The sequence below is a fragment of the Bicyclus anynana genome, chromosome 5 (assembly GCF_947172395.1).
Source record: "Bicyclus anynana chromosome 5, ilBicAnyn1.1, whole genome shotgun sequence".
In the NCBI taxonomy this organism is placed as follows: domain Eukaryota; kingdom Metazoa; phylum Arthropoda; class Insecta; order Lepidoptera; family Nymphalidae; genus Bicyclus; species Bicyclus anynana.
The window spans coordinates 3,707,126-3,732,744 of NC_069087.1; the positions used below are offsets into that span (position 1 = coordinate 3,707,126).

Sequence of the window (25,619 nt, forward strand, 5' to 3'; positions counted from 1 at the left end):
GACTGCATAAATTATACAAAAACTGAAAAGAAAAAAAACAAGCTCAGTCCAGAAGTGTAGAAAGCAATAAAAACAGTCGGGACCTATTATATTGAATAGAATTATTTTCGTCTACATTTTTTTACAGGTCCCGACTGTTTTCTAATTGCTTTCTACACTTCTAGACTGAGCTTGTTTTTTTTCTTTTCAGTTTTTGTATAATTTATGCAGTCGGGTTTTTTATTTGTTTAATTAATTTATTTATTTTCATTCTTTCCATTATAAAAAATCGTACCCAGTCTACCCATGTTGCAATAGTAAAAAAAAAAATTTTTTTTTCACCTCGAGTATATTGCGTCTCACAGCCGTCTTGTTGTTTTTTTTTTAATTTCACCTATCGAAGAACACTTGGGTTATTAAGACAAATCTAATGATATCTTAATTACGTAATTCCGTCCAGCGGTTTGGAAGATATGAGGTAATAAAGAATATTACATACGTACATACATACATACATACAAGATACGCGCGAAAAACATAACCCTTCTTGCAGTCGGGTAAAAATAGGGAACTATGGACCTTCAATTGTCTAAGTATAAAGAAGTATTTTTTTAAATTAAAAAAAACAACGAGCGTATACATGCGGCCTAATACATCGTGACGGGTAGCTGTGACAGTAACTGTACCATCATTTTGTAGTAGGGCCATAGATATATCTACGGGTAGAGAAAACACCTCGAAGTGTAAAGGATCCTTTTAGAATGCATTACGTGCGTGACAGCATTCACGCTGCCTAACAAACAACTGAACTTTAAACAAATGTCTCCTTTTTATCCGCCAACAAGTGGGCGGATAGTTGTGCCTCTGAGTATATAAATAATGAATCTTAACACCACCTGTACTTGAGGAACTCGTAACATTAAGGATGTCTTAGTACGTAGTGTAGTGTGTATTGTGACTGAGGAAATCAAACAATAACGATTTTTCAATTCATTTATTACATTCATTCATTGACATCAATACAACAATCGAGAATCAAAAATATATTCATTATACATATATTATATATCAATTAAGTAACTTTTCAATACCAAATATTGACCCAACATTTGCTTCTTTTCCGAGAGGGCGCTAGAAATTTAATAATGTGGATAAAGCTAAACTTAGTAGAATTGCATTGACACATTTACAAATAAATGTTGTAGTCAATAAATTTTATTTTAATTCTAATTCCCCAATTTACAGACAAAAACACACAAACAGACAAAAAGTATGGAATTCGTCCCGTATTATTTGATCAAACTATCAAATAATACGGGACGAAATCAACTTTAAATATTTAAATGAAATTAAATGAAAAAACAAAGATGATAATTTTAACCATTTAATATAATTCCAGTTGTTTACTAACTTGAAAAAAAACAGCTCACATATTAAATAATATAGATAAATTAAACTCAGGGGTGCTTTGTAACATTTTAGTTTAAATCAAACGCTAAATTACCAACGCCCTCGGCAATATTTTCACATAATAAATTATACTTTATTATTATTTATTTTTATACTGATTTAATTATACATTAAGCTAAAGCACAAAAAGAAGCCTTAAACACAAAGCACTTAGCGCTCAAGCACTTAGATTACTTTGAACATTCAAACATCAACGCTACGTCACGTATGGCCGCGTCTGGACAGACAGGCCGATTTTATGATATATTTATTTTAATTTCAATTACCAACTAAAAAAAAGAGAAATCAGTCCTAAAAATGTATTTTTTTTTCGAAAAATCTGTATTCTGGTAGCTGAGTTACCAGGAAATGAAAATTTTATAGCTTCGGAACAAGATAATTTACCACGTAATCTGTAGGACATTGTAGCTGTTAAGTTGTATAACTATTAATTAATCAACAGTAAAAAAAATCCCAACTTGTATTAATTAATAGTTATACAATTTAACAACCACATTATCCTACAAATTGTGTGGTACATTATGTCGTTCCGACGGTGTTTCCTGGTAACTCAGTTAGCTACCAGAATCAAGAATTTTCGTAAGTACAAAAGTTGATAGTCTCATCGAAATTAAGCTACTCACGAAAAATTAGTTTGTTAGTAATCAGGTGTACAAAATGTTCTAGGGATCCCTGACAAGCATATTTAAAAATTAAGATAGATTTCTTGAATTTAGAGTAGTTAGATAAAAATTCACTATATATACAAAGTCACAGACGCGGTATATGCTTAACTTAATAGTAATATCGCTACAATTAAGCAAACTTTAAGCTGTCTCATTTCAACACCTGTAAACTGGAAATTGGAACGAAGCCTAGAACACCTAACAAAAAATAGATATTCCTTTAGTTCAAGAGGCATACTTCAAAAGCGCTTTTAAAATCGGACATCAATATGAATTCGAACATTTATAACATCAATATTATTTAATCGTCTAACTACATTAAATTAATTATCATAAATCAACTTAAAATAACTGAGAATAGGATTTTTTTTTATCTACATTACATAACACGAGTGTCATTATATGTGTAACACAATAACAGGGCCAACTGTGATAACTTCTTGAGTAATCCGCGTAACGTAACGCGTTACGGCGCCACTCTGTCTGGCTTGCGCTCTGGAATGTTGGAGCTGTCAAAATGTCCTTCACACCTTTCCGACCATTATCTGTTTTCTCAAGTAAAGTTTTTCTATATTAAATTTGTATCTTAACTTATTTTTTTTATTTAACTTTTTTTTATATTAAATATTCGTGTTAATTTATCTACTTCATAGAATAAAATATTACATCGCACTCTGTTACTAATGACAATAAAGAGGTCAAACGTTACTTTCAATTTATTATTCACACAAAAAGCAAAACGGTCCTCATATCGTGTCGCACATATAATACAAATGCCCTCTCTACTGATCTTAAAACATCAAATTTATGTTATTTTATATTAATAGACAAATAATCTACCTTCAGACATATTAGGGTCAGTGATCAAATCAAAGTTTTTTATAATTTGACGTTACGAGTTATTTTTAAACTTTTTGGTTAAGTGCAATATTTATGTCATTAATTGTACGAAATATCATAGTTCCCATAATTCATCAAAGGATTTTCAACATTTTCGAAATTTATATTTCTCACTCGACTTGTTAATACACGTGCCTACAAAATCCCTACAAAATCACCGCAAAAACTGAGCGCACACATGCACAATTTTGTCTTTAATTCCATTATTTATTTATGTACATATAGTTTTTACACTTCCTGAACACACAACTCGACGTTGTAGACGATATTTAGATATCATTTGTTTAAATAACGTTCGTTGTTGACCACAACTAACATTGAGATGTGGAAATTTCCTCTTTTGAACGCCTCATTTTCCATGACCATAGACCATATTAACACATCTTACAGTATTTAACATCATTGCACTTAACAACGTAAAGTAAGAATTCAAGTCAATAATGTGTGCAATACATTTAAATCTAAGTTAAAATGATCCATAGATCATTGCATGGAATTGCATGGATCATGCATAGCGTCGGCGTGAACTATAGTCCTCTACTCCAGTTCTGACCCTCATGTCTAAACGATTTCTAAAACATGTAGCGCTGCCCACGAAGGCGAAAACAATTAACATCTCTACTGTCACGACCATATACTAACAATAATATATCGGAGATCAAATTTTGAGTACACATTTTAATGCCCAAAACATTTTATTTACTTAAACCATCGTATATTTAAATTGTTTTTATCTGACACCTTAACACTTTCACAGTGCTAGTGTAGGGTATATACTTTGTATGATTTGAATGAACTAAAAAAAGTGATTAAAAATAATATCTTAATACATCCCTAAACACAATGTAAGGTACCAGTTAAAAATAATTTAACTATACCAGATTATATTATTATGTTCAAAGTACAATCAGACTTCTATGTAAACTACCAGAAACAAATATTTATACTATTGCGTTAGTTAAAACCTCCTTTCAGATAAACTTAGAACCACTTTCAGATAGACTTAGCTTCATGTTATATGGAGCAAGCTATGATTTTTAATATGACATATTTACAAATACATGAAATTAAATGTCAAAATCCCTACATACAATTTCCCACAAATAATTAATTAATATTACATTAATTCCGGTAGACTTTCAACTACAATACAAATAGTTAGGGCTAGTTCTCCATAACAGCTATTCCATAGCCATAGCGATGAAATAGACATTCCATTTGATGAATATTTATCTTATATAATTAAATAAGAACTTATTAAATACGGATCAAATAGGACGTTCAGATACTAAAAGTACTTTCTCAAGCAGTATTTGTAATGCAGAAATATCTCATGACAACTATTATTTAACTATTTTGAAAAAATCTTTTTTAACGTAAAAGCGCACACATACATGCGTACGTACGTACGTTCATGCTGAATAATCACCAGCTGGTCAGTTCACTATTTTGGTCTTTATTACCAACCTATTAAAATAAACATCAAATAAATGGAGAAATGTCATCTATATATTGTATGATATCTACCAATAGGGACCAGATGACATTTGTTACATAGAATTTTAATTTTCTATATGTCAAAGCCTGCAGGTCTAATAGTGTACATAGAAGTGTACAAGCAAAAAAAAACGAGTCAGTGTCCAAGTCTCATGCTCTCAACGCTATAATATCTCGACGAGTATTAATACATGCCCCGGTTACACCACTTACTGATAATTGCCGGTTAGTCTAAACGTAAGATTTGTCACTTTCTTACTTCAAACTAGCCAACGCCCCGCAATTTTATCCGCGTAGTTCCCGTTCCCGTGGGAATTTGGAGATATATAGCCTATTCACAAATAACGTGGCTTTCTATTGGTAAAAAAATTTTCAAAATCGACTTCCAATAGATTCGAAGATTACAACCTCAGAAACTTACAAATTTTACCCCTATAATACTAGAAAGAGGAAAAAAAATATATTCAGTCATTAAAACTTAAAACTAAGTATAGATGAGATAGATAGAGAAAAAAAAACTTGTGAATTAGCAATCAGACACTTGTCAGAAAATGGTGAAACAGGACTAACAAATACAAATACAAATAAAAAAAATCAAAATGTCTATGCGTTCACCAGCCATCATAATCGTGATATCATCATCATAATCGTGTTCCATCTTCGCACCGAACATGCATATGGCATGCAAGAAAAGCATAAAAAATACACCGCATATGTTATGCAAGGAACACTAGGCAGTAAAGGTAACAATTCATTGGGTCACAACACGGAAGATGCATAATTTTTATATTTTTAATTGATCCATATATCAAAACTATGATAAAAGTAAAATACTCGCGATTAAACTCAATCATTTTCTGCAAAAATACGTCACTAGTGTCTAGATTGTTCAATTGATTGTCTAAATTGTGCTAGTGCTGCGGACGCTTTACAAGCACATATTAAATAAATAAATTAAAAAAAAACCGTAGTATGTATGTCCAGTGCCTACCCTTGATAAGAGCTTTGTGCACGCCACTGTACGTTTGTGGCGACCACTGCCAGTTCGAAAGGCGGAACTAACTGAGAAGTGCAACAAGAAATTCAGATAAAAAGCTAGTATGACTTAAAGACTACACAACTGAGATAAAACATCTTTCGCTCTTCCTCTCAAAGTGCGTTCGGATCGCCCGATTACAGTTTTTGTAACGCATTCACCAATTTATTCCTTAAAGAAATTTTACTTCAATAATGAAAATAAATAATTATATTAATTCGCTAAATTAAAATCAATGCCGATATTCGCGGTAGCTGTGAAAGTCGCAGTCGGCCTGGTATGACGACGGTTGCGGTTGCGGCTGCGGTTGCGGTTGCGGCTGCGGGTGCGGTTGCGGTCAGTCGGCGCGCGGGTCGCGCGGCGGGCTCCACGGCTGCACGGGCGGCGCGTCGTCACACTCCGCCACGTTGGAGTTATCTAACGTCAGGCTGTTCAGTAGCATATCGAACAGTGTGTCCTGTAATATAGAAGTATATTTTTATCTTCTATACTTATAATAAATCTGTAGAGAGGTCATTAGGCTAGGTGACACTTCTTTTTTAATGATCTTTAATTTTTTAATGATTTTTTTGAGACATAAATAAATACATAAAAATTAATAAAGACGCTGTCGACCTTGATGGTCTATATTTTAACTGTTTCATGACGTCACGTTAACACTAAACCTTAACCAAACGGAGTGTTTGACAAAATTATTAGTTAAATTTTATTTTGACGTTTATTCCTATAGTGATATCAAATAATTTGACGTCACAAATGGGAATCGTTAGTCACGTTTGGAATAATTTATTAAATACATAATTTTTAAATTAAGTTTTCTATGAAATCCTTAGCTTTTATTAATCGATATCGATATATTTGGGACCCATATTTCATGTACTACACGAAATGAATACTGTTTATATTAAATTTGATATGAGTCAACTACCCTATTTGTTGATACTTTGGAAATATCGTTCTTTCTTACGTTCTATCGCAAAGAGAGCGATATTTCCGGTTCTGCGCTATTGGTTGACAATAATATGTTATTAAGTATTTACGATATGACGTGCGTCGCATTTTAGGCTTTAAAATCGCGTGCGAGTTAATCGTGTTAGTAATGTAAGTATGCGGTACATATGCATAGTATCATATATTTCAATTCATTTCATTTCACGAGTTATGACCAGTAGCGGATTTAACCCCAAGGCCCATTATGCCCGAGCCAAGAGCAACAGATGTTAAGTGGGCGTGAAATCGTGGGAATAAGACCCGCTACTCGCAGTAGCGGTTGGCGAGGCAGGGGATTAATCATTAACCTCTTATAATAAAAGGACGCACAATCATGTAGAAAAATTCACTTAAAAATTTCTTTGACAGCTTTAGAAATATTGGTAAAGAAATGTATACCTAAAGGCCTTTAAATATAGTCCATTATTCAATAAAATCCCAAATTCAGAGCAAATTCAACCTTAAGAATTGAGTTTAAGGTTTGCGACTACTTGAATCGAGTGCCAAGAAGTTGTGTTTGGCACTCATTGAGTGGGGACCTTTTTTGGTCGCTGATTGTGCATCCACTTTTTAATAGGACATCGATGGGATTAGTAGAAGTTAGTAATTACGTTATAGTCCAGAATGACCTCGACGTTACTTTGACTGTTACTTGCGATAAAGAAACTGGCCGTCAGAATTATTGGTAAAGAAAATTATACCTAAAGGCCTTTAAATATAGTCCAATATTCAATAAAATCCAACTTCAGAGCAAATTCAACCTTAAGAATTGAGTTTATGGTTGAATTTGCAAATGCGACCATTTGAATTGAGTGCTAAGATGTTGTGTTTGGCACTCATTGAGTGGGGACGTTTTTTGGTCGCCCATTGTGCATCCACTTTTAATAGGAGATCGATGGGATTAGTAGAGGTTAGTAATTACGTTGTAGTCGAGAATGACCTCGACGTCGTCGGTGTCGCTGAGCGAGGAGGCGGAGGGCCAGTAGCACTCGAACAGCGGCCCGCCGGGGCCCGCCAGCGGCATCGACGAGCTGCCGCGGGGGGCGCTGGACCAGCCGACTGAGCCTGCAATGATTATTATTTACAACACAGATTAATCAATAATATACAGATGGAGACAGTGTCGTAGCCGCTCCAAATACGAAATTCAAAAAGTTATACATTCTCGAGTCAGTACGACACGAATCGTCGCATCAGTAATTTTCAATTTTATTCAAGAAAAATGGCGTCTTAAATATATTAAATTTTGAAATATGAAAAAAGTTTGTACAAGCGGTTGTCACGGAGACGCGTGATTTTTTTGATAATGGGTTTTAGCGACTTCAGTATGTTGCTTGTAAAGACTCACTCTGGTCACATAACTAACTGAACCAGAATGAGTCTTTACAAGCAGCGTGCTAAAGCCGGTAAAAAAACAAACGCCACGCGTCTCCGTGACATCCGCATATACAAACGTAATAATTAAAAAATAATATTTTTAATCAATAATTAAAAAAGCAATTAAAAAATACTCTATCTTATTTCTTTAGTTATTGTAAACAGTTTTTGAAATATTTAAAAACATAAGACCGTAAAAACCGTTATCACCGTAAAAATTCGTAGCCAGAACATAGCCAATATTTAAAAATATCAGGTTCGCCCACTGACCTGGTGCCGGGTCCCTCTGCAGCTGTCCGGGGGACAGCGGCGGGTTGCGCGGGGAGCGCTGGGAGCGGCGGCCGCGCGCGGGGGCGCTGCGCTGCGGGCGGGGGGTCGCTCCGCCCCAGCTCGTGTGCTGCATTGTGGGGTCGCTTTGTGATGACGTCGCCCAGTTACGTTTTGGTACTAGGACAGGTGAAAATTAACATTTTTAAAATACGAGGTTAATTCTGCCTTATGACTTCACGGTTAAATATAAATAAGTTTATTGTAACTAGACTTAAGTTACACGACTTTTGAAACAAGTTTGTTTATAATGACTCTATTACCGACAGGACATAGTGGCAGCAGGAAAGTCTAGTGTTAGTGGCTCTTTTCAGACAAACATTTACTACTGAACTGATCCACCATATTGGATTAAAAATTACGTCATTTAGTTTACCATAAATCCACACATCAGACAGCTGTGCAAGATTGGGTGCTGGTGGTGACACAGATATGACGACAACATAGGGAATCCAAGAACGCTCATATCAGAATCTCACCGTTATTATCACTCCCAGAAACACTTGGGCCCGTTTATATCTAAAGACATATAACGTGCCAGACCAGTGCCGTGACAGACAAAATAATATTCTTCTATATAATTTATATCTATCGCGGCCCCGCAGACGTTGACAAACCCGTGCCGCGTGCGGTTCACGTTTGTCGAGTCCTTTTCATGAAACCTGAACAATAAATTGACAGCGCCTTACGCACAAATGACAATAAGACCGCCATTACCAAATGACAATGAGCGCTATTAAGACATTAGCGTCTGGGGGACTTCTTTCCTAAAAAGGACTTTAAGTGTCTCTAGCTACCTACTGGGCAGTGTGAACAGACGGTGTCTGTGGGTGTCTGCCACGCTACTTGTCTGTGACGCACTGTGTCTGTAGATATAAAGGTGCTTGTAGCGTATGAGATTCAGCTGCAATATAATATCTGAGAAGCTGTCCATGGCTGTGGGTTATCAAGCCACTCAGACTTGTGTACCTGCAGTAATAGGAAACGTAACACATTAAGGAGGATCTCACCGTTCTTGCCGCCGTTCCAGCACTTCGGCGTGAGTCCGTTGATGCGCATGAGATTCAGCAGCAACATATCAGTGTGAGCAGCTGTAGACATCTGGGGGTCGTCGGGCCGCGCTGGCTTGGGCGCCTGCTGCATGGAAGGCTGGTGGTGGAAGGCGTAGGACGAGATCACGGGAGGCCCGGTGAGGCCCGGCGCGGGGGACACGGGCCCGTCGCTGCCGGCGGGGGTCACGCCGCGTCCGTGCACCGCGCACAGGAGCCGACTTAGAATGTCCCCTTCTTCGTTCGACCGATTCGAGTCGCACGCGCCCTCAATGTCATTTTCACCTGTCGAGAATTGGGACAACGACTAGGTTTGAATATACTGATTATTGATTAGATATAACGGGAAAATAAGGTCAATATAGGCTAATAAATACGTAAAAAACAAAGATTTTTACAAGACGGCCGTCGGGCTGTTCTGATAATTTCCAAATCAAACAAAAATCTTTTAACGTAAAAAAATCATACATTATTAGTTTCCTTACATTTAATACGACATTTTTTTATTATGATACGTATTTTTTTATGATATACGCACAAATTAAATTACATATTTAAACACAATTAATATAAAAAACGTATTTTTTTATGATATAGTATGGGGCGATCTAGTTGATTCTAAGTGATCTTCAGCAGGCCGCAATGAGTTCCTTTATATCTCATCACCAAAAGTAGTTATCGCACATACACAGTTACTTCTACAAAATTGCCTTACTATTAGCTATTAGCATCTCTTAATATATACACAATTTAAAAAACTTTCGACATCCCTATTTATATTGTCAAAATAGGAAGAGTTTTAATTTGTTGTAGCTAGTAAGAAAGCCTCTTTGTCTACTTAGGGTTCGGTTTGTTACAGATACTAGTTTTTCCTTATGTATAATCATTATGTATAATATCAATTAAATAAACTATATGTGACTCCAGATTCGTAGTTACCAACCTCCAACAGTTACCAATTGCTGTCCGAGATTTGTCCTTGACGCATGACGCATGGGTTCTTTACTTTAATTCAATTCAACTTCGATAATTTTATTCAAAACTTAGACATTTACTTAGTTTATCTTCTGATAATTATAACGTAAATATAGATTTTACAAATCAATATATTTAATACCTCGATACAGTATCCAATATTCAATGATATCTGTTGTAATAAATTAAAATGACCATGTGTATTTTGTTATTGTATTTTATTAAAAAATAAAATTATAATATCTAGAAATTTATGATCTGATGTTAGATAATCTATCTAATAATGGGCAGATAATCAATATTACAACAAACAGAAAGAAAAATTCTAAACTTAACGAAAAAAATAAATAAGAAAACTTATATATTAGTATTAATGTGTCTCTATTTAAATACAATATTTTGATTTCCTTGTTATTATTTTGACTACATTAAAAAATAAATTTATAACAAAGAATAACAGCACTACATTATTTTTTTCAATTTATTATATAATTTACTAATAGGCACTTTTAGGAATACTATAAATTTATTTTATTAGCACTTCATTGTTTTTCAATTGATCATAATTTTATTTCAATTTATTTTTTTAAAAAGCAATCCTAGATTTTTTTAAATACAGATTTGTCAAATGTTACAAATTACATAATAACTACACTTTTTAATTTAACTGATACTAGTGCACTACCCAAATTAGAGTCTCTTCATAACATAAAAAATTAAAAACAATCATTTATGAAGACATGAAAAACGAAATAAAGACAAAAGCTTACGCCACGCCCCCTACCGCCCGAATAATATTAAAAAAAATAGAAGATAATAGGCTGGTTGACACTTTTTAAAAAGCGTCTTATATTGTTCATAAGCGTTCTACTAGATTGAAAAAAAAATTTTTTTTTTTGAGACGTGAAATCATAAAAATTTCAAGTTTTCAATATTTTTTTTGACAAACGCCAAAACGCTGTCGGGCATGATTTTAATTGTTTCATGACGTCACGTTAATACTAAACCTTACCAAACGGATTGTTTGATAAAATTATTAGTTAATAATTTTGAATAAATTTGACGTTTATTTTTTATTAGTGACATCAAGTAACATCGTGACGTCACAAAATTGACAACAGCGTGTTTGACGTTTGAAAAAATTAAATAATAATTCATAATAATTTTTAAATTAAACTTTTATATGAAATCCTACACGTTTATTATCGATATATTTCAACCCTTATTCCGTGTGCTTCACGAAATTAATATTGTTCATATTAAATCTGATATAAATAAACTACCCTATTGTAGAGTTACGGAATCAAAGAATTTGTATTAAGAGAGAGAGTTGACTATGCTATGAAGAGACAGGACATGTCCTACACGAGCGAGAATATGACTGAGCAAACATACAAGCAACCAATTTATTTTGTATTAAATCTATACATATAAAAGAATGAAGAAGGGTAGTAATACTACATATGTACGTATACGTCCTACTAATATTATAAACGCGAAAGTTTGTATGGATGTTTGTTACTCTTTAACGCCGCAACTACTAAACTGATTTGGCTCAAATTTGGAATGGAAATAGGTTTTACTCTGGATTAACACATAGGGTATTTTTCATCTCGGAAAAATTCATGGTTCACGAGGGATTTGTGAAAAACTAAATTTCAAGCGGACAAAATCGCGGGCGTCCGCTAGTATTTAATATATGAAACTGAAGGAGCGTCAGGAAATCAGAAATTTGTTTAAAAAATTGTCATTTGTGTATAGTTTCAGTAAACGGGTTTCAAGTCTCTCAAGTATGTCAGCTACTGTTGTGTTATCGAACCGTCTTCCGTAAATAGAATATCTATAGAGTGTGAGTTGTGACGTAGCGAACTCTGTAAACGGTGCATAGACATACAGACACAGACGCCCACTGTAATATTTTGGCGTCATTAAAATAATATGACAGATGTAAGTAACATTTTTGTATGTTTTATTTTATTGTATTGACCGATTATTTTGTTTTTGGAGTTTACTCCTTAAGAATCGATTTTTCATTTATAGCCCCCGGTATGAAAAAAAAATTTGCAGTAAAATTCGATGAACGAATGACAGCGTTACGTTTTTGTGCACAACCTATTCTGCGCACCTTTCACCGCGCACGCCGCGGCCTGCTGCTCGTCGGTTGCGCACCTTTCACTATTAAGACGTACATGGTGTATGCTGCGGGGGGGTGTATGCTGCGTACATGGTGTATATAACATACACCTATTTAGACAGTCGATCTGAAAGAGTAAACTCCATTCGTGCGTCGGAGCTGACACGCACTTTTTTGTTGGTGTGAGAATAGGTATTATTAGGTAATATTCTCGCTCGTGTAATTTTATGTTAGATGGTAATTGGTATATGTATCATGGGCGGTGGAGTGCGGGGGAGGGGTGCGGTGGCAGTGCACGCGGGTAGCGGCGCGGGCGGTAGGGGCGCGCGCGCAGGCGGCGGCGGCGCGCGGGCGGCGCATCGTCCGAGCACAGCGAGCCCGGGGACTCCGCCAGCGCGCACCACGAGCATCCGCTGTCGGCGCCCGAGGAAGGCTCTGTGGGACGGGCGGGGGTTGGGGAACTTGGCAGGGAAGCATGAGGATACTAGTCTTTATTACTATTTTTAACAAAGAATCATTAAACATAACCATTTTTCCCCACTTTTTACTTTAACTGAGCGCTAAGCCAGATTTTTTACTTGTTCATAACTGACAAGGACTGGGACATCTGACTGAACTCCATCAGATTTCATACAAAGGAGATGGTCAGGTCAGGTCAGGGTGATGCTGAAGGAACTCCAGCAACAGAGAGACATGTTTGTAAATTGACATCTGTCAAGCAACACACACACAAATGAGTTAGTGTTGTCATCGCACTACTACATCCAAAGTCAAATCGTGTTGTGAAAATGGAATATCCATAACACAGTAATGGGAAAATTTCCCTTGATATGTAACTCACCTGACATAGTCTCTTCGTCAACATCATTCTCCTCGTTGGAGTTTTCGTCAATTTGGTTTTGAGAGTTGTCACCCACAAACGCGTATTCCAACTGGCTGAACATTAAATCCTGCCAATAAATAAGAAAAATATATTTACGACAATTTCCAAGGTCATAAGACCTTGACCTTGAACTTAAAGGCTAGCATCCGACACCGAAGCAAGTAACCCCTTCATGTGGTATCTGACGCCTGCCGTTAATACGGCTAGGGTCGTTAAGTTGAACTGATAAGCTGAAGGAGGGCTGAGTATCGGAATCACCTAGGTCTGGTTAGATCCGTTGGTGAGAGGCCCCAAAAAAATAAAAAGCTACTAGTACTTTCTGGTTAAGAGACATCAGTTGAGAGGGCGGCATGGATATGACTCAGGCGCTGATCACAATGCTCTTTGCCCGGGTAAGACCACAGATATAAGAGGTAACTAGATTTATAAAGTGCCAATTCTTTGTATTGAAACCAGTACCCGGGGGGCGTGGCTGTTTAATATTTAGTGAAAAAAGAAATATGTTAGCCTTACTTTAGAGTTGAATATTATTTATTCAGTAAGCAAAACAAGACTGCTAGTACATGCGTGGACACGCTTGCGATGTTCCGCACACCCGGGTGTACGCGGGCCACGCCCCCTTGCTACTTCTATTCCTAAAAACGTTAGCTTTTAGCGCTGTCTGTTATGTTGGTAAGACGCACCTTTCTTACCCTGTAATGTTCTTCCAGCCCCTTTCGGGGCTAAGGCCTTTCGGCCTAGGGGCCTTTTGGTGTGTCATCAGCTATGCTGCGCGGACTGGGATGTAATCGCTGGGGCCACATCCAGTTATTTATGTATATTATTTGTTTTTACTATAATGTTTATAAATATTCCAGTTACCCCAGTATCGCTGCTGGACTCGGAGGCGGGCTGCGCGGGGTGCGGGTCGGTGGTGGGGGGCGTGGCCTCGGCCGGCGTCTCCGCGCCCGACACGTTCAGCTCCGGCGACGACAGCGACGAGCACAGCGCCGCGGGACTGTTGGCCGACGACACCTCCGGCATTGGCGTGCTAGCCACCGCTGGATATTGAAACGTATTGTTTAAGAATATCAGTCATAACCTTAGTTAAGCAATATAAGCAGGCATAGCTCAACGAGACGCGAAGCTGAAGTGGCAAAGGCGGGGCACATAGTTCGAAGAACCGATGGACGTTGGGGTCCCAAGGTGCTTGAATAGCCACCCCGCACTAGAAAGCGCAGTGTTGGTCGACCCTCCACCAGGTGGACTAAAGCCATCAAGCGAGCCGCAGGGTTTCGCTGGATGCAGGCGGCTTGGAAGTCCCTACAAAAGGCTTATGTCCTGCAGTGGACGTCCATTAGCTGGTATGATGAATGAATGAATGAATGAATGAAATATACTTTATTGTACACCAAAAATAATAATAACAGGCAAGAAATTAACTTAAAAACTAATGTACAATTGGCGGCCTTATCGCTAATGAGCGATCTCTTCCAGACAACCAATCGAAAAAAGAGAAAATAAATACAAGGAATAATGCATAATGATGATGATGATGATGATGCTACAAGCCATATTGAATACCAATCAAGCAAAGCGATTCTAAAATTGAACCACGAGCAATAAACACATTCAAAATAAAATACAACGAGTGTGATGTAAATCCCACGACTGAAGTAAAACTTCAAAAATAAAAAACAAAGCGCCAACTATGAGAGCCTCAGTCATAACTGCATCGCAACAGGTTCTTGAAGTGTAATTCAGCGTGGAGACTCTCTAGCGCCAAGCTGTCGGCTTGTGCGACTCACCAGTGAGCGGCGCGTCGGCGGCGGGCTGCTTGTCGGGGCGCGTACGCGCGCGTGCGCCGCGCGCCAGGCCGGGTCCGCCCGCCGCATTCAGCAGCGTGTGGAGACTCACCAGCGCCAAGCTGTCGGCTTGCGGCTGTTGTAGCGGGTTTGCGGACCTTGCAATAACAAATATTGAAGCATGTGTGAATTTAAAAATAGTGACTCCGCCTACTCTGCATCCAAAACCGTGGGTCCGATTCCCTGCAGAATTATGAAATATTTGCGTGATTCCGTGATGATGGATGTTATCTGTCTGTAATTACTATTGATCTTAGTACGACTACCACAATTTACAATTACTTTCGGGCTAGCTTTGGAGAGTGATGTGGGATGACAAACCAAACAGTTTTATTAAAATTGTGAGCGAATAAGAAAGTTGAGCTGTTTATCTATATCGATAAAATATTATGAAAAAACAGGTAGATTGGTTTAAATTCTAAAATGTGTGCCATTTCAAAAACACGTTTCACCTGGTAGTGGAGGGTACAGGAGGGACATTGTCGACAGCGTGCTGAGTGGAGCGGGAGCTCTCGACGTACTCGCCGAAGCGGCACACGGCGCTGTTGCACGCCTCCTCCGGTGCGGCCGCGCCTGTCGACCACTACTACTTGAGGGATAGCCACAGCAAACTAATGGCAAGCGATCTAAGGGCTCCTGCACACGGGCCATTGGCCGCAACCACAAAACTCCGCTACAGTCATATTTCCTGTAGTTTTCATACATTTAATAGAAAACGAATATATGCGCCAGCCTAAACCACCTAAAGGTCGGTGGCGGCGTTTTGTTGCTGTAGCGTGAATCTCGTGTGTGGGGACGTTTAAACGCAGTCTAAGTCAGGAAATGCTTTTATTTTATAAATACTACACAGAAAGAGGGATACCATAAGTTTGACCACTACATGTGTGTGTCTGTCTGTGACACCGTAGCATCCAACGAATTACGCAAACAAACAGGAAAACTTACAAACAAAAAATCGAACTTTTTGCGAACACGATTATTGGTAATATCAATATACATGTACAGACACCCAATATCTACTTACTATAGTAGAAAAAGAAGTACATGTTACCTGGACTGGGCAGCATCTGGCGGCTGGCGACGTTGCCGATGTTGTGCGGCATCATGAACTTGCCGTACTGCTTGCTGTACAACATGGCGTCGGCCATGCTGTTGCCGTCCACGGGGTTGTTCTGTGCCGGGTTGTCGGCGTCGGCGCTCGCGTTGCCTTGTGACGTCACCGAGCCGCTGGGCGAGACGCGCGTCGCAGCCATCGAGTTGCGAGACATTTCTAATGTCAAGCGCTGCGACGGATTTATTACCAAATTCATACACACGCGCACGCACGCTCGCACGCACGCTCGCACTCACGCACGCATGCACGCACGCACGCATGCACGCACGCACGCACGCACGCACGCACGCACTCACGCACGCACGCACGCACGAGTTGCGAGATATATCCGATGTCAAGCGCTGCGATGTATTTAGCAAATTCATAAGGTTCGAGCATTAAACGAATAAAGGCCGGTTTCACAACCTGACTCTTGAGCCTTCTTATGAGTCCTATAGTTATAGACCAATTCTTAGATACTAACGAAGAACAAAATCTAACTTGTTTAAGGCTAATTTCTATTCGCATCCATATATTATGATATGCATATATATATTGATAATCTGATTACACAACTTATTTGATTGATATCATTGTTAGCACTGATATTGTATTAAGTTTTTGTAAGTATAGTGAGATCTGTATAAATACCTCTTTGAGATCATTGATTTGTAGGACGTGTTGGTTCTGCATGGTAATCAGCTGGCTAATGTACCACTGTTGGTCGCGACATCGCTGGTAGAATGTCGGCGGCCGGACTTGGAACCTTGTGAGGAAGAAAAGCACTGAAGATGTGAACATTTACTAAATACCTTGTGCAATAGAAACAAGAACTTCTTTGATGAACCTTTTCCTTTCTACATTCTAAAACTAATATCCTATATATGGCCACGTCCAATTTTGTTTTAGGCCTTACCTACGCGCGATACATTTTAATTCACAAGTACGTCCGTCAAAAAACTTGCTGCTTGATGCATTTACAGTTGATTGGAAAGGTACACTAACAAGATTGGGGTGAGATCAGAAACAGGGCCAATGGTTTAACATGCTCAATGTGTCACAGGGTTATACTAATACCTCCCAATTTATTTACCCTTGTAACTTTACACCTGTCTGTAAGCTTCTGGGCGTCTTAGTTACCTTTAGTAATTAGGACGACTAGAAGCTTACAGAAAAGTGTAAAGTTGCTTATACCTGGCATTTTGGGTTGACGAAGATGACCCAAAAGTAACTTCGCCAACAATTTAACACTAGCTGCTGGCTTCTATCAATGAGACTAGTTAGATATTTCACCTAGGGTTAGGGTTTATACATCTAACACTAAAATCTTGGACGTTTGGACTAACAATTAAAACAATTAAAGCCTATAGCAGCTTAGTTAGCTTAGTGCATAGGTTAAGTAGCAAAGTTCTTCCCAAATATTGACCTGTAAGTTTTTGGTACGGTAGAAATGATCGAATTCGTGTAAAAACTATGCATTGCCAGCAAATAAACGTACCTCAATATAAGCGTATCCGTATCGGGGTTGAGATATCCCTCGCTGGCCAGTAGATCGAGTCTGAAGAATCGGTTGTAGCCCCAACATTCTCCCACCTCAAAGTCCGAAGCGAACTCTCGTACGATGTTCTTGGACGGATCCCGAGACACTTGGTGCAGCATCTCCACTCGATACTCGTATCTGTTTGTACGTTAAACGCATGTTTTCTAAATATTATCCCGTTTTATTATATCCAGCAGATCATAGTGAGGATGGTGACTTTATAGTGTTTATAAAAAAAACCTAGATTTTTTTACGAACATCGTTTTCGGCTAAAACAAAAGACTATAAAACACTGTACATATGTACAACACTTATCGTCAAACTAAAATGACACTTTACACATTTTGAAATATAATTATTTTGTCGTATCAGCGAATATATCGATCACTGAATTAAAAACTCAATATACATATATCGTAAATCGCTGGTATTACCTTTAAAAAGATGAATGACATAATCACTAATGGAATTTCTCAATTTATCTATATATCTATAGTCAATATGACACGAAAAAACATTGTTCTATAGACAAACAATATACTTATATCTATGCGATAACTAAATTCTTTCTAGGCTTTACTTAACAAACTTGTCTAGACAATCGAAAGATATGTATGGTTTTGTGATATTATTTTGATGAAACAGTTACACAGAATTTGCTACAATGCTTCAGCCAGAAGAAACTTTCATACAATTTAAGCAGAAGCATTTTAAGCCGATAACTTGAAAAGTATTTTAATGGTCAAATAATCTTTAAAAGTAACGAATAAATTAGACAGTTTGACAGATTTTTTACAGAAACATCGTCATAACGTTTAATTTAAATGTTTGTTAAAGATTATTTGGCGATTATAATTCAGCAATTTATCTACAACCAGATATAATGTTAACCTTTTTTTAAGAAAAGTATGATTAAATTCAAACACTCTCATCTTAAAATAGTGAATTGTACTATCACAATATTAATTAATAGTAAAGCCCTTTTAGAATTCCGTAGTCAAATATTAAAACTCTTACATTGCCAAAATTGTTGTCAGACTAATTTCTTATCTTTTACATTTCCCGAGGCCCTAACATGCGACCAAACGACGTACGTACATATCTCGTGAAGGAAAATAGACAAAAGTCGACAAATTACGGCGCTACCGGAAATATCGCTTTCATTGCTTTAGGAAAAAAGAGACTACTACGCCGCCGCTGGTTGAAATTTTGACTATTTCTCTTCCAGAGATATGTCTTCGGCCGCATGTTAGCACCATTGATTATCTTTTGATGCCTTCTTTCTTTGTGTACCAATAGCTGTTGTTTTATTACACAATGGGAATGTAATTTTAAGGGTTCGCAAGAACTTTAAACCTTTTAATTTATGACTTTTATCTTGTTTTAGCAACTTTCTACATATTTACATGAGTATTGACAACGGAATCCTGCCTAGTGTGGAATTAGACACCGTTTATGTTCGCGCCCTATGTTTTTACCACTAGTCAAGTCAAAAATGATGGTAATAAATTAAAATATAAATAAATTAAACTTCAGACATCCTTAGGTACCCACAGCACGCGTTGAAAGCTATGTGTCTGTTATTACTATCCTTTTTTTATAAATTCTGTCTAAAATATTAGACGTAATCAAAGAGTTTTTTTAAACGTTTATTTGTAGCTGCATTCAACGCGCACTGTAAAGGAGATCACATTACCCGTAGTATGAAATTTGCATATTCACAATCGTCGTAAGAAGGCGTTTACAAGTATCACCCAAACACTGCAACATTAGAGTAAAATAGACCTTGTGATTGTTTACTTAAGGATTACATTTATTAGAAGCATCAGCATCAGATCAACAATACACACAGAGTGCGACAGTACCACAGTTTAAAAATAAAACTAAAATGAAATATTTCACTATAAGATGTATGTGGATGAACTTTATAACAATCACAATAAGGTGCATTTTGCTCTGCAGTGTATGTCAGAAACAACATTACTTTGGGAAAATTTCATACCAGGGGTGCAGACCGGAAGAGCGGCTTTCAATTCGCGCTGTAATTGCAAGCGGCTTCGTCGCGAAGGGTCCATTATGAGATTGAGCGCATATTTTGAAAATGATATTTTCAGCGAGTTCAGCACACAGAAGTCAAAATTCAGTAGAAACGGACATGCTTGCACACAGAATTTGCCACTACAGCTAGATAACGACGCCGCAACTCACCTCTTGCCTACCCTGTATTTAGGCTTGCAATTAACGAAATTATTTGGCTTTTAGTTATTTTTTTCTCTATAAAATTCGACGAAAATTAGTAGCTATAAGTTCAAAGAAAGAAACCTAAAATTCTAACTGATAGTTTTTATATTGAAATGATATGTATTTTTATTCTCTTTATCCAAATTACGTATATTTTAGGCAAACACTCATCTTAAACTGCATCAACAGATGTGGCATCAAAAACTCCTTATTTATGACAATCAATTCGTAAACTCGAAAGAGTTTAATAAAAGTGAGTGTACTTTCATAACCTTTAGGAACTTTAGGACTCAAAAAGTGCAAACTTTGGCGCACATAATAATTTTAAACATGATTATTTATGATGATAGCAAAGTACTAGGAGCGCATAACTGTAATTGAAGCTATCCGACAGGCCGACGCTAATAACTCAGGGGAATTTTGTTTTAAGCACATGTTAAATGTACACACTCAAGAAGTTTTGATATACACCCAAACTTCTCCACAGCTATTATTTTAAGTATAGGATGCCATACAAAAGTATTATTATTGCATAACTGAGTTGGAGATCTCAGGCAGGTCAGCGCTGTGTGCTTGTTGTACTTTTTACCTTATCAGCTCAATAAAGTTGATAGTTCTCCTATAACTTACCCCTAATTTAAAACATAATTATATTGTGATAATTGTACAAACCTGATAAGTTTGATAGACTTACCCCTAATGAAAAAAATAATAATAATTTATAGTAAAGTACTAGGATTGCATATCTGACTTGGAGGACTCAGGTGGGCCGGCACGAAATTCGAGGGAGCAAACACAAATGCTAAGTAGTTGGATTTAAACATAAATATTATGATAGAAAAATACTAGTAGCGCATAACTGATTTGGAGGTTTCAGGTGGGCCGTCACGAAATTTGGGGGAGCAAACACAAGTGCTAAGTAGTTGGATTTATACATAAATACTTTGATAGAAAAATACTAGGAGCGCATAACTGACTTGGATGTCTCAGGCAGGCCGGCGCTGAGCTCGAGGAACACGGACAGGTAGTTGCCGCGCACGACGCCGTTGCCGTCGGGGTACACCTTGAGCCGCCAGCACAGCCCGTTGACGTGCAGCGCGGCGGAGTACACGGGCGCCGCGGCGTGCTGCAGCTGCGTGAAGTTGGCCAGCGGGAACGTGCTGCTGTCGTAGCTCGGGACGATTTCACTGTCATATCAAAAATACGAGTGTTTAAATCGGAACCAACTTCATTCATAAGGCGTCTTGACTTATAGTCAAGGATCCGTGGAACATTTTTGCAATTGATTACTATCAAGTTAATTTCCCGTGAGTAGCTTCATCTTGATGACGCTTAACTATTTTATTTACCAAAACTCTTGATTCTGATACTAACCAGATGCTTTTTTTACTGTTGCTTAATTAATAGTTAACTTAACAGCCACAATGTCCTACAAATTGCGTGGTACATTATCTTGTTCCGATGCTCAGAAATTGTTATTACCTAGTCTTTACCACTTTAGCAGTGGAAGAGTCACAGGTGAGCACTCAAGCCTCCCTTCCAAAAAATAAAGGCTATATAAAACTTTGCAAACATATTAATATTATTATTAATATTAATACATTTGCAAAGTTTATTATTATTAATATAATAAAAAATAAAATCGGTCTCACTCGACAACTAAGGCTACGCCCCAAACTGGGCAAACTGGTTTGCATTATAAAATGAAAATTATTATAACATGAAAAATTCATGGCATAGCTTGAATAAGAATAATAAATAAATAAATAAATAAATAATAAAATAGAATACTTGCCTATGAAAATCAGCCGGTACGGGCGCAGTCACGAAACTAGCCATCGGCTTCTTTCGCACTTGGTAAATCATTTTGGATAATTCACCACTTTTGGCTATCAGTTCAGATCTGCAAAGTGAAAAAATACATTCATTTGAATTGACAAAAATTATATAACTTAACAATATACATAAAATAAGAAAACGTCAACAATTTGGTTGTAATTCTTAAGTCACGTGATTTCTGATTCACTATTTATTGATTGCTAATTAATCAAAATTGAGATTCTATGTAAAAAAAATGTCATCTAGTACATAATGACAACTCTTCGTGGATAACATATAATAGGTAGATGGTATTTCCCTGTTGACATTTTTGTTAACTTGCTTCTTGCTTTACAGAATACGTAAGATGCGGTGGTTATTTTATTTGATGTTTAGGTCGGTAATAAAGGCCAAATTAGTGAATAGAGAATAAAACTTAAGATGGCCACTCAAAATGGGCTGATGATGATGTTATTACCTAGTGCTGGTATGAAGCTGGTGTTCCACTTCCTGCAGCAAATGGTCCAGTTGCTCCGTCTCCTGGGTGAGGCTGTTCTTCTGGCCCATCAGTGTGAGCAGCTTGGCCTTCAAGGCGGAGTCCAGGCGAGAGATCATGAGCTCCACAGCGTTTCGGATTTCCCGAACGCGCTCGTCCTTGGCCGCGCGCACGGATTCTACATTCCGTTCCTGGAATATAAACTTTCGTTGTTAGCTTACTTTTTTTTTTTAATTCTTTACAAGTCAGCCCTTGACTACAATCTCACCTGAGGGTAAGTGATGATGCAATCTAAGATGGAAGCAAGCTAACTTGTTAGGTGGAGGATGAAAATCCACACCCTTTTCGGTTTCTGCACGACATCGTACCGGTACCGGTCTTTGTCGGTAGGGCTGTAGCTAGCCACGGCCGAAGCTTCACACCAGCCAGAACTGGACCAATTAAGAAAACCTCAATCGGCCCAGCTGGAGATCGAACTCAGGACCTCAGTCATGTAAATCCACCGGGCATACCACTGCGCCACGGAGGTAGTCAAAAAACTGTGACTTTTCAAATTACATTCAATTAACTCTACTACTGATCTCCTCTTCTTTAATTAAATCTCATTACTTGTGTATAAGCTTGTATGGGTACAATAGTTTTTTTTATCAAAGCTGCTGAGAACTTGCTAATTAACATAAATAAATAAATTTCAAATAATTAAAATACCTAAATTGCAAGCATATGACAAACACAGTCATGTATAACAGCAAGCATAATTAGTTGTATTTCTTTATATGTAGAAACAGGAAAATGTCCCTTTTAACATAATCACTATTAAAAAAATATATACAAACACATTGCTATGTGGATACAATAACCATCATCAGAATAGAATTTAATTATTTCCATAATGACAGTCATAGAAATAACTATCATCTATCTGACTTTTATATTTATAAAGGCGAGGTCTGACGAGGCCAGACATGTGATCTGTCCTAACTATGGACCATTCCACCCAAACCATCTGATTTTTCAGAGTTTTCACACTGTAACTAGCTTCATTTACTTTTTAAATTAAGTAGGTTCATTAATTTTATATATGTAATTTAAGGTTTTTTATTATTAAGTTGAATAACTAGACGCCTGAACTTTTTAAATATATTTACAGCAACGATAATGAGCACCCCATGCTTTAGTAGAATGAAATTAATTTTCTTTTTTTGGAAATATTGTATTGCCCTTGATCCATGATAAGCCTGCAAAGTTTGAATTAAATCTCACCATTCAAAGGGATTCAAAACTAAGTCCAAAGGAGTCTGTTACTTAATTACATACATATAATTAACTTGTTCTTATATTAATGAAAATAAATTTGATTAATAAGCTTAGAACAATTAGATATGGTTAATATATTTTATATAACACTTTATAAACAAACAATACATAATTTAAAATAAATAAGTTATGAAATGACATAGGTTTTCTACCTTCATTTATAATTTTTTTGTAGGTAAACAGTATTCATCAAGACAATTGTAGCATAATAAGAGTGTACAAAATCTCACCACATCTTGTACAAGACTTATGAGCTCCATAAGCCGTCGCCTCAACTGTGAGACCTCCTCCCGAATCTGGCTCACATGCTGATCGTACACCTCCTCCAGAGGCTTGAAGTTGTGGCCGGAGTGTGTGCCGCCCCACAGAGCGCACTGGTGGCAGATGCAGCGCCGACACGTCCAGCAGTAGACCGTCAACTTCTCTTGATGAGTTGGACATCTAACAATATGTTTATACCATAAGCAGAAAAAATATTAAAATTTATTATGCTTTTTTTTTATTACTTTAGATACTTCCTGTTGCCAGCACCTTTGGAATGGACATGGAATCGGTTTTTTCTTCTGCCTTAGTTAAATTAATTTACATTATTATTAGTGCTGCACCACACAAAGCTTAGTTAAGCCTTAAGACTGTACAAAAATCTTTAAAATACTGAAAATGGATTAACAGGAAAACAAAATGTCTATCAAGATGAATTTATCATATTATCAATATTCATCATCAATATCAATATACAAAGATGTCATTCTTTATTGAATAAAATATCATTTCACATATAAAACTCTTATAATCAAGAACCTCTAATAGTTTTAACAAGATTTTTGTGCTAAATGGAATTTTGGTACAAATCCTACCTGTTGCATTACCTACACACAGTACACAAACTTAAAGTTTAGTAGCTGTAATAGAATAAAATGGGAACCACAATTTATATTAAAATCTTTTGAAAAACAATAAATATAGCAAGAGTGTATGGCTATAAATATTTATGGCTCTAAACAGCATATGATTTAGTTATTTCATATTACCTCATAATAATTTTGTTTTGAGTGAACAAAGAATTTAAATGCTTTGTGTAATATTTACCTGTCCCGAAAGTTTTCTCTCAGACAAAGAGAATTGGTCTGTTGCATGGTTTCGATTTGCTGCGTGACTTCCTCGACCCAGCGGCAGTTCACCAGCTCATGGAGGTGCAGGGCTGCGCGGCAGTGCGGGCACTGGGAGCGCTGCTCCGTGAGCCATCGGCGCACGCAGGCGTAACAGCAGAGCTTCGAGCAGTGAGGACAGAGGTGCGCATCCACCAGCTTCTCCATACAGATGAAGCACCGGAACACCTCGGCCAACGTCTGTAAACCCCATAATCATCGATCCACACGACACGGGTCAAGTTTAACTAACTGTCAACGGAAAGTAGGCCAAATCGATTTACCTCAACGATCTGCTCCTCGCCATTTCCATTCGTTTTTTCTCCTCGCGTAGCCATGTTTCACTCCCCGTATCACGGATCGGTTATATTTTTCACCATAATTTGTTCAATTTTCGATAACTTCTAAACGGTAATAGGACATGTTTCGCAATGCTATCCGAGATGCGAGTTTCAACAACCGACAACGAGAAAAGCGACTTCCGTGTTCGAATCTCGATCGAAATCAAAATAAAAACAAAAATTGGAGTTGTTATGTTGTAAACTAAAATTTCCCCAGAACTATCTTGAAACGTGAAGAAAACCACTATTCGATTATTTCGTAACTGATCAAAGAGTAAATAATCACTAAGCTACGGGTAATTAATGTTACTTTCTCAGGCCTACAAATTTTTAATAATTGCCTGACATTTAACCATATGTGAGTATTTTAACTTTTTTAGTACTCTAAGTCTAGACTTCTGCAAACTTTTCACAAAGGATTCAATTTTACCCACATCTGGGTAAATGTAAGTACAAAGCGCATGACAACTCCACAATAAAAGTATTGATTAAATATGCC

At 37.2% G+C, this 25,619-nt stretch overlaps 1 protein-coding gene across 2 annotated transcripts; it reads right to left on the reverse strand.

Moving 5' to 3' along the window:
• Positions 1-958: 958 nt before the first annotated feature.
• Positions 959-25,558, reverse strand: LOC112048434 (uncharacterized). 2 transcript variants are annotated; one of them, XM_024085958.2, is made up of 17 exons: positions 25,064-25,558; positions 24,721-24,980; positions 23,862-24,072; positions 22,297-22,505; positions 21,796-21,903; positions 20,978-21,187; positions 17,718-17,897; positions 16,871-16,985; positions 16,178-16,409; positions 15,579-15,699; positions 15,070-15,224; positions 14,144-14,322; positions 13,241-13,349; positions 9,252-9,575; positions 8,185-8,361; positions 7,460-7,602; positions 959-6,004 (listed from the first exon to the last, which is right to left on the reverse strand). In XM_024085958.2, exons 1-17 carry the CDS (start codon positions 25,115-25,117, stop codon positions 5,885-5,887), a joined length of 2,907 nt encoding a protein of 968 aa, XP_023941726.2. In that variant the 5' UTR covers positions 25,118-25,558; the 3' UTR covers positions 959-5,884. The 2 variants fall into 2 exon arrangements, with proteins under 2 accessions (XP_023941726.2, XP_052737802.1); XM_052881842.1 differs by having other exon boundaries at positions 7,478-7,602; positions 25,064-25,557.
• Positions 25,559-25,619: the final 61 nt, after the last annotated feature.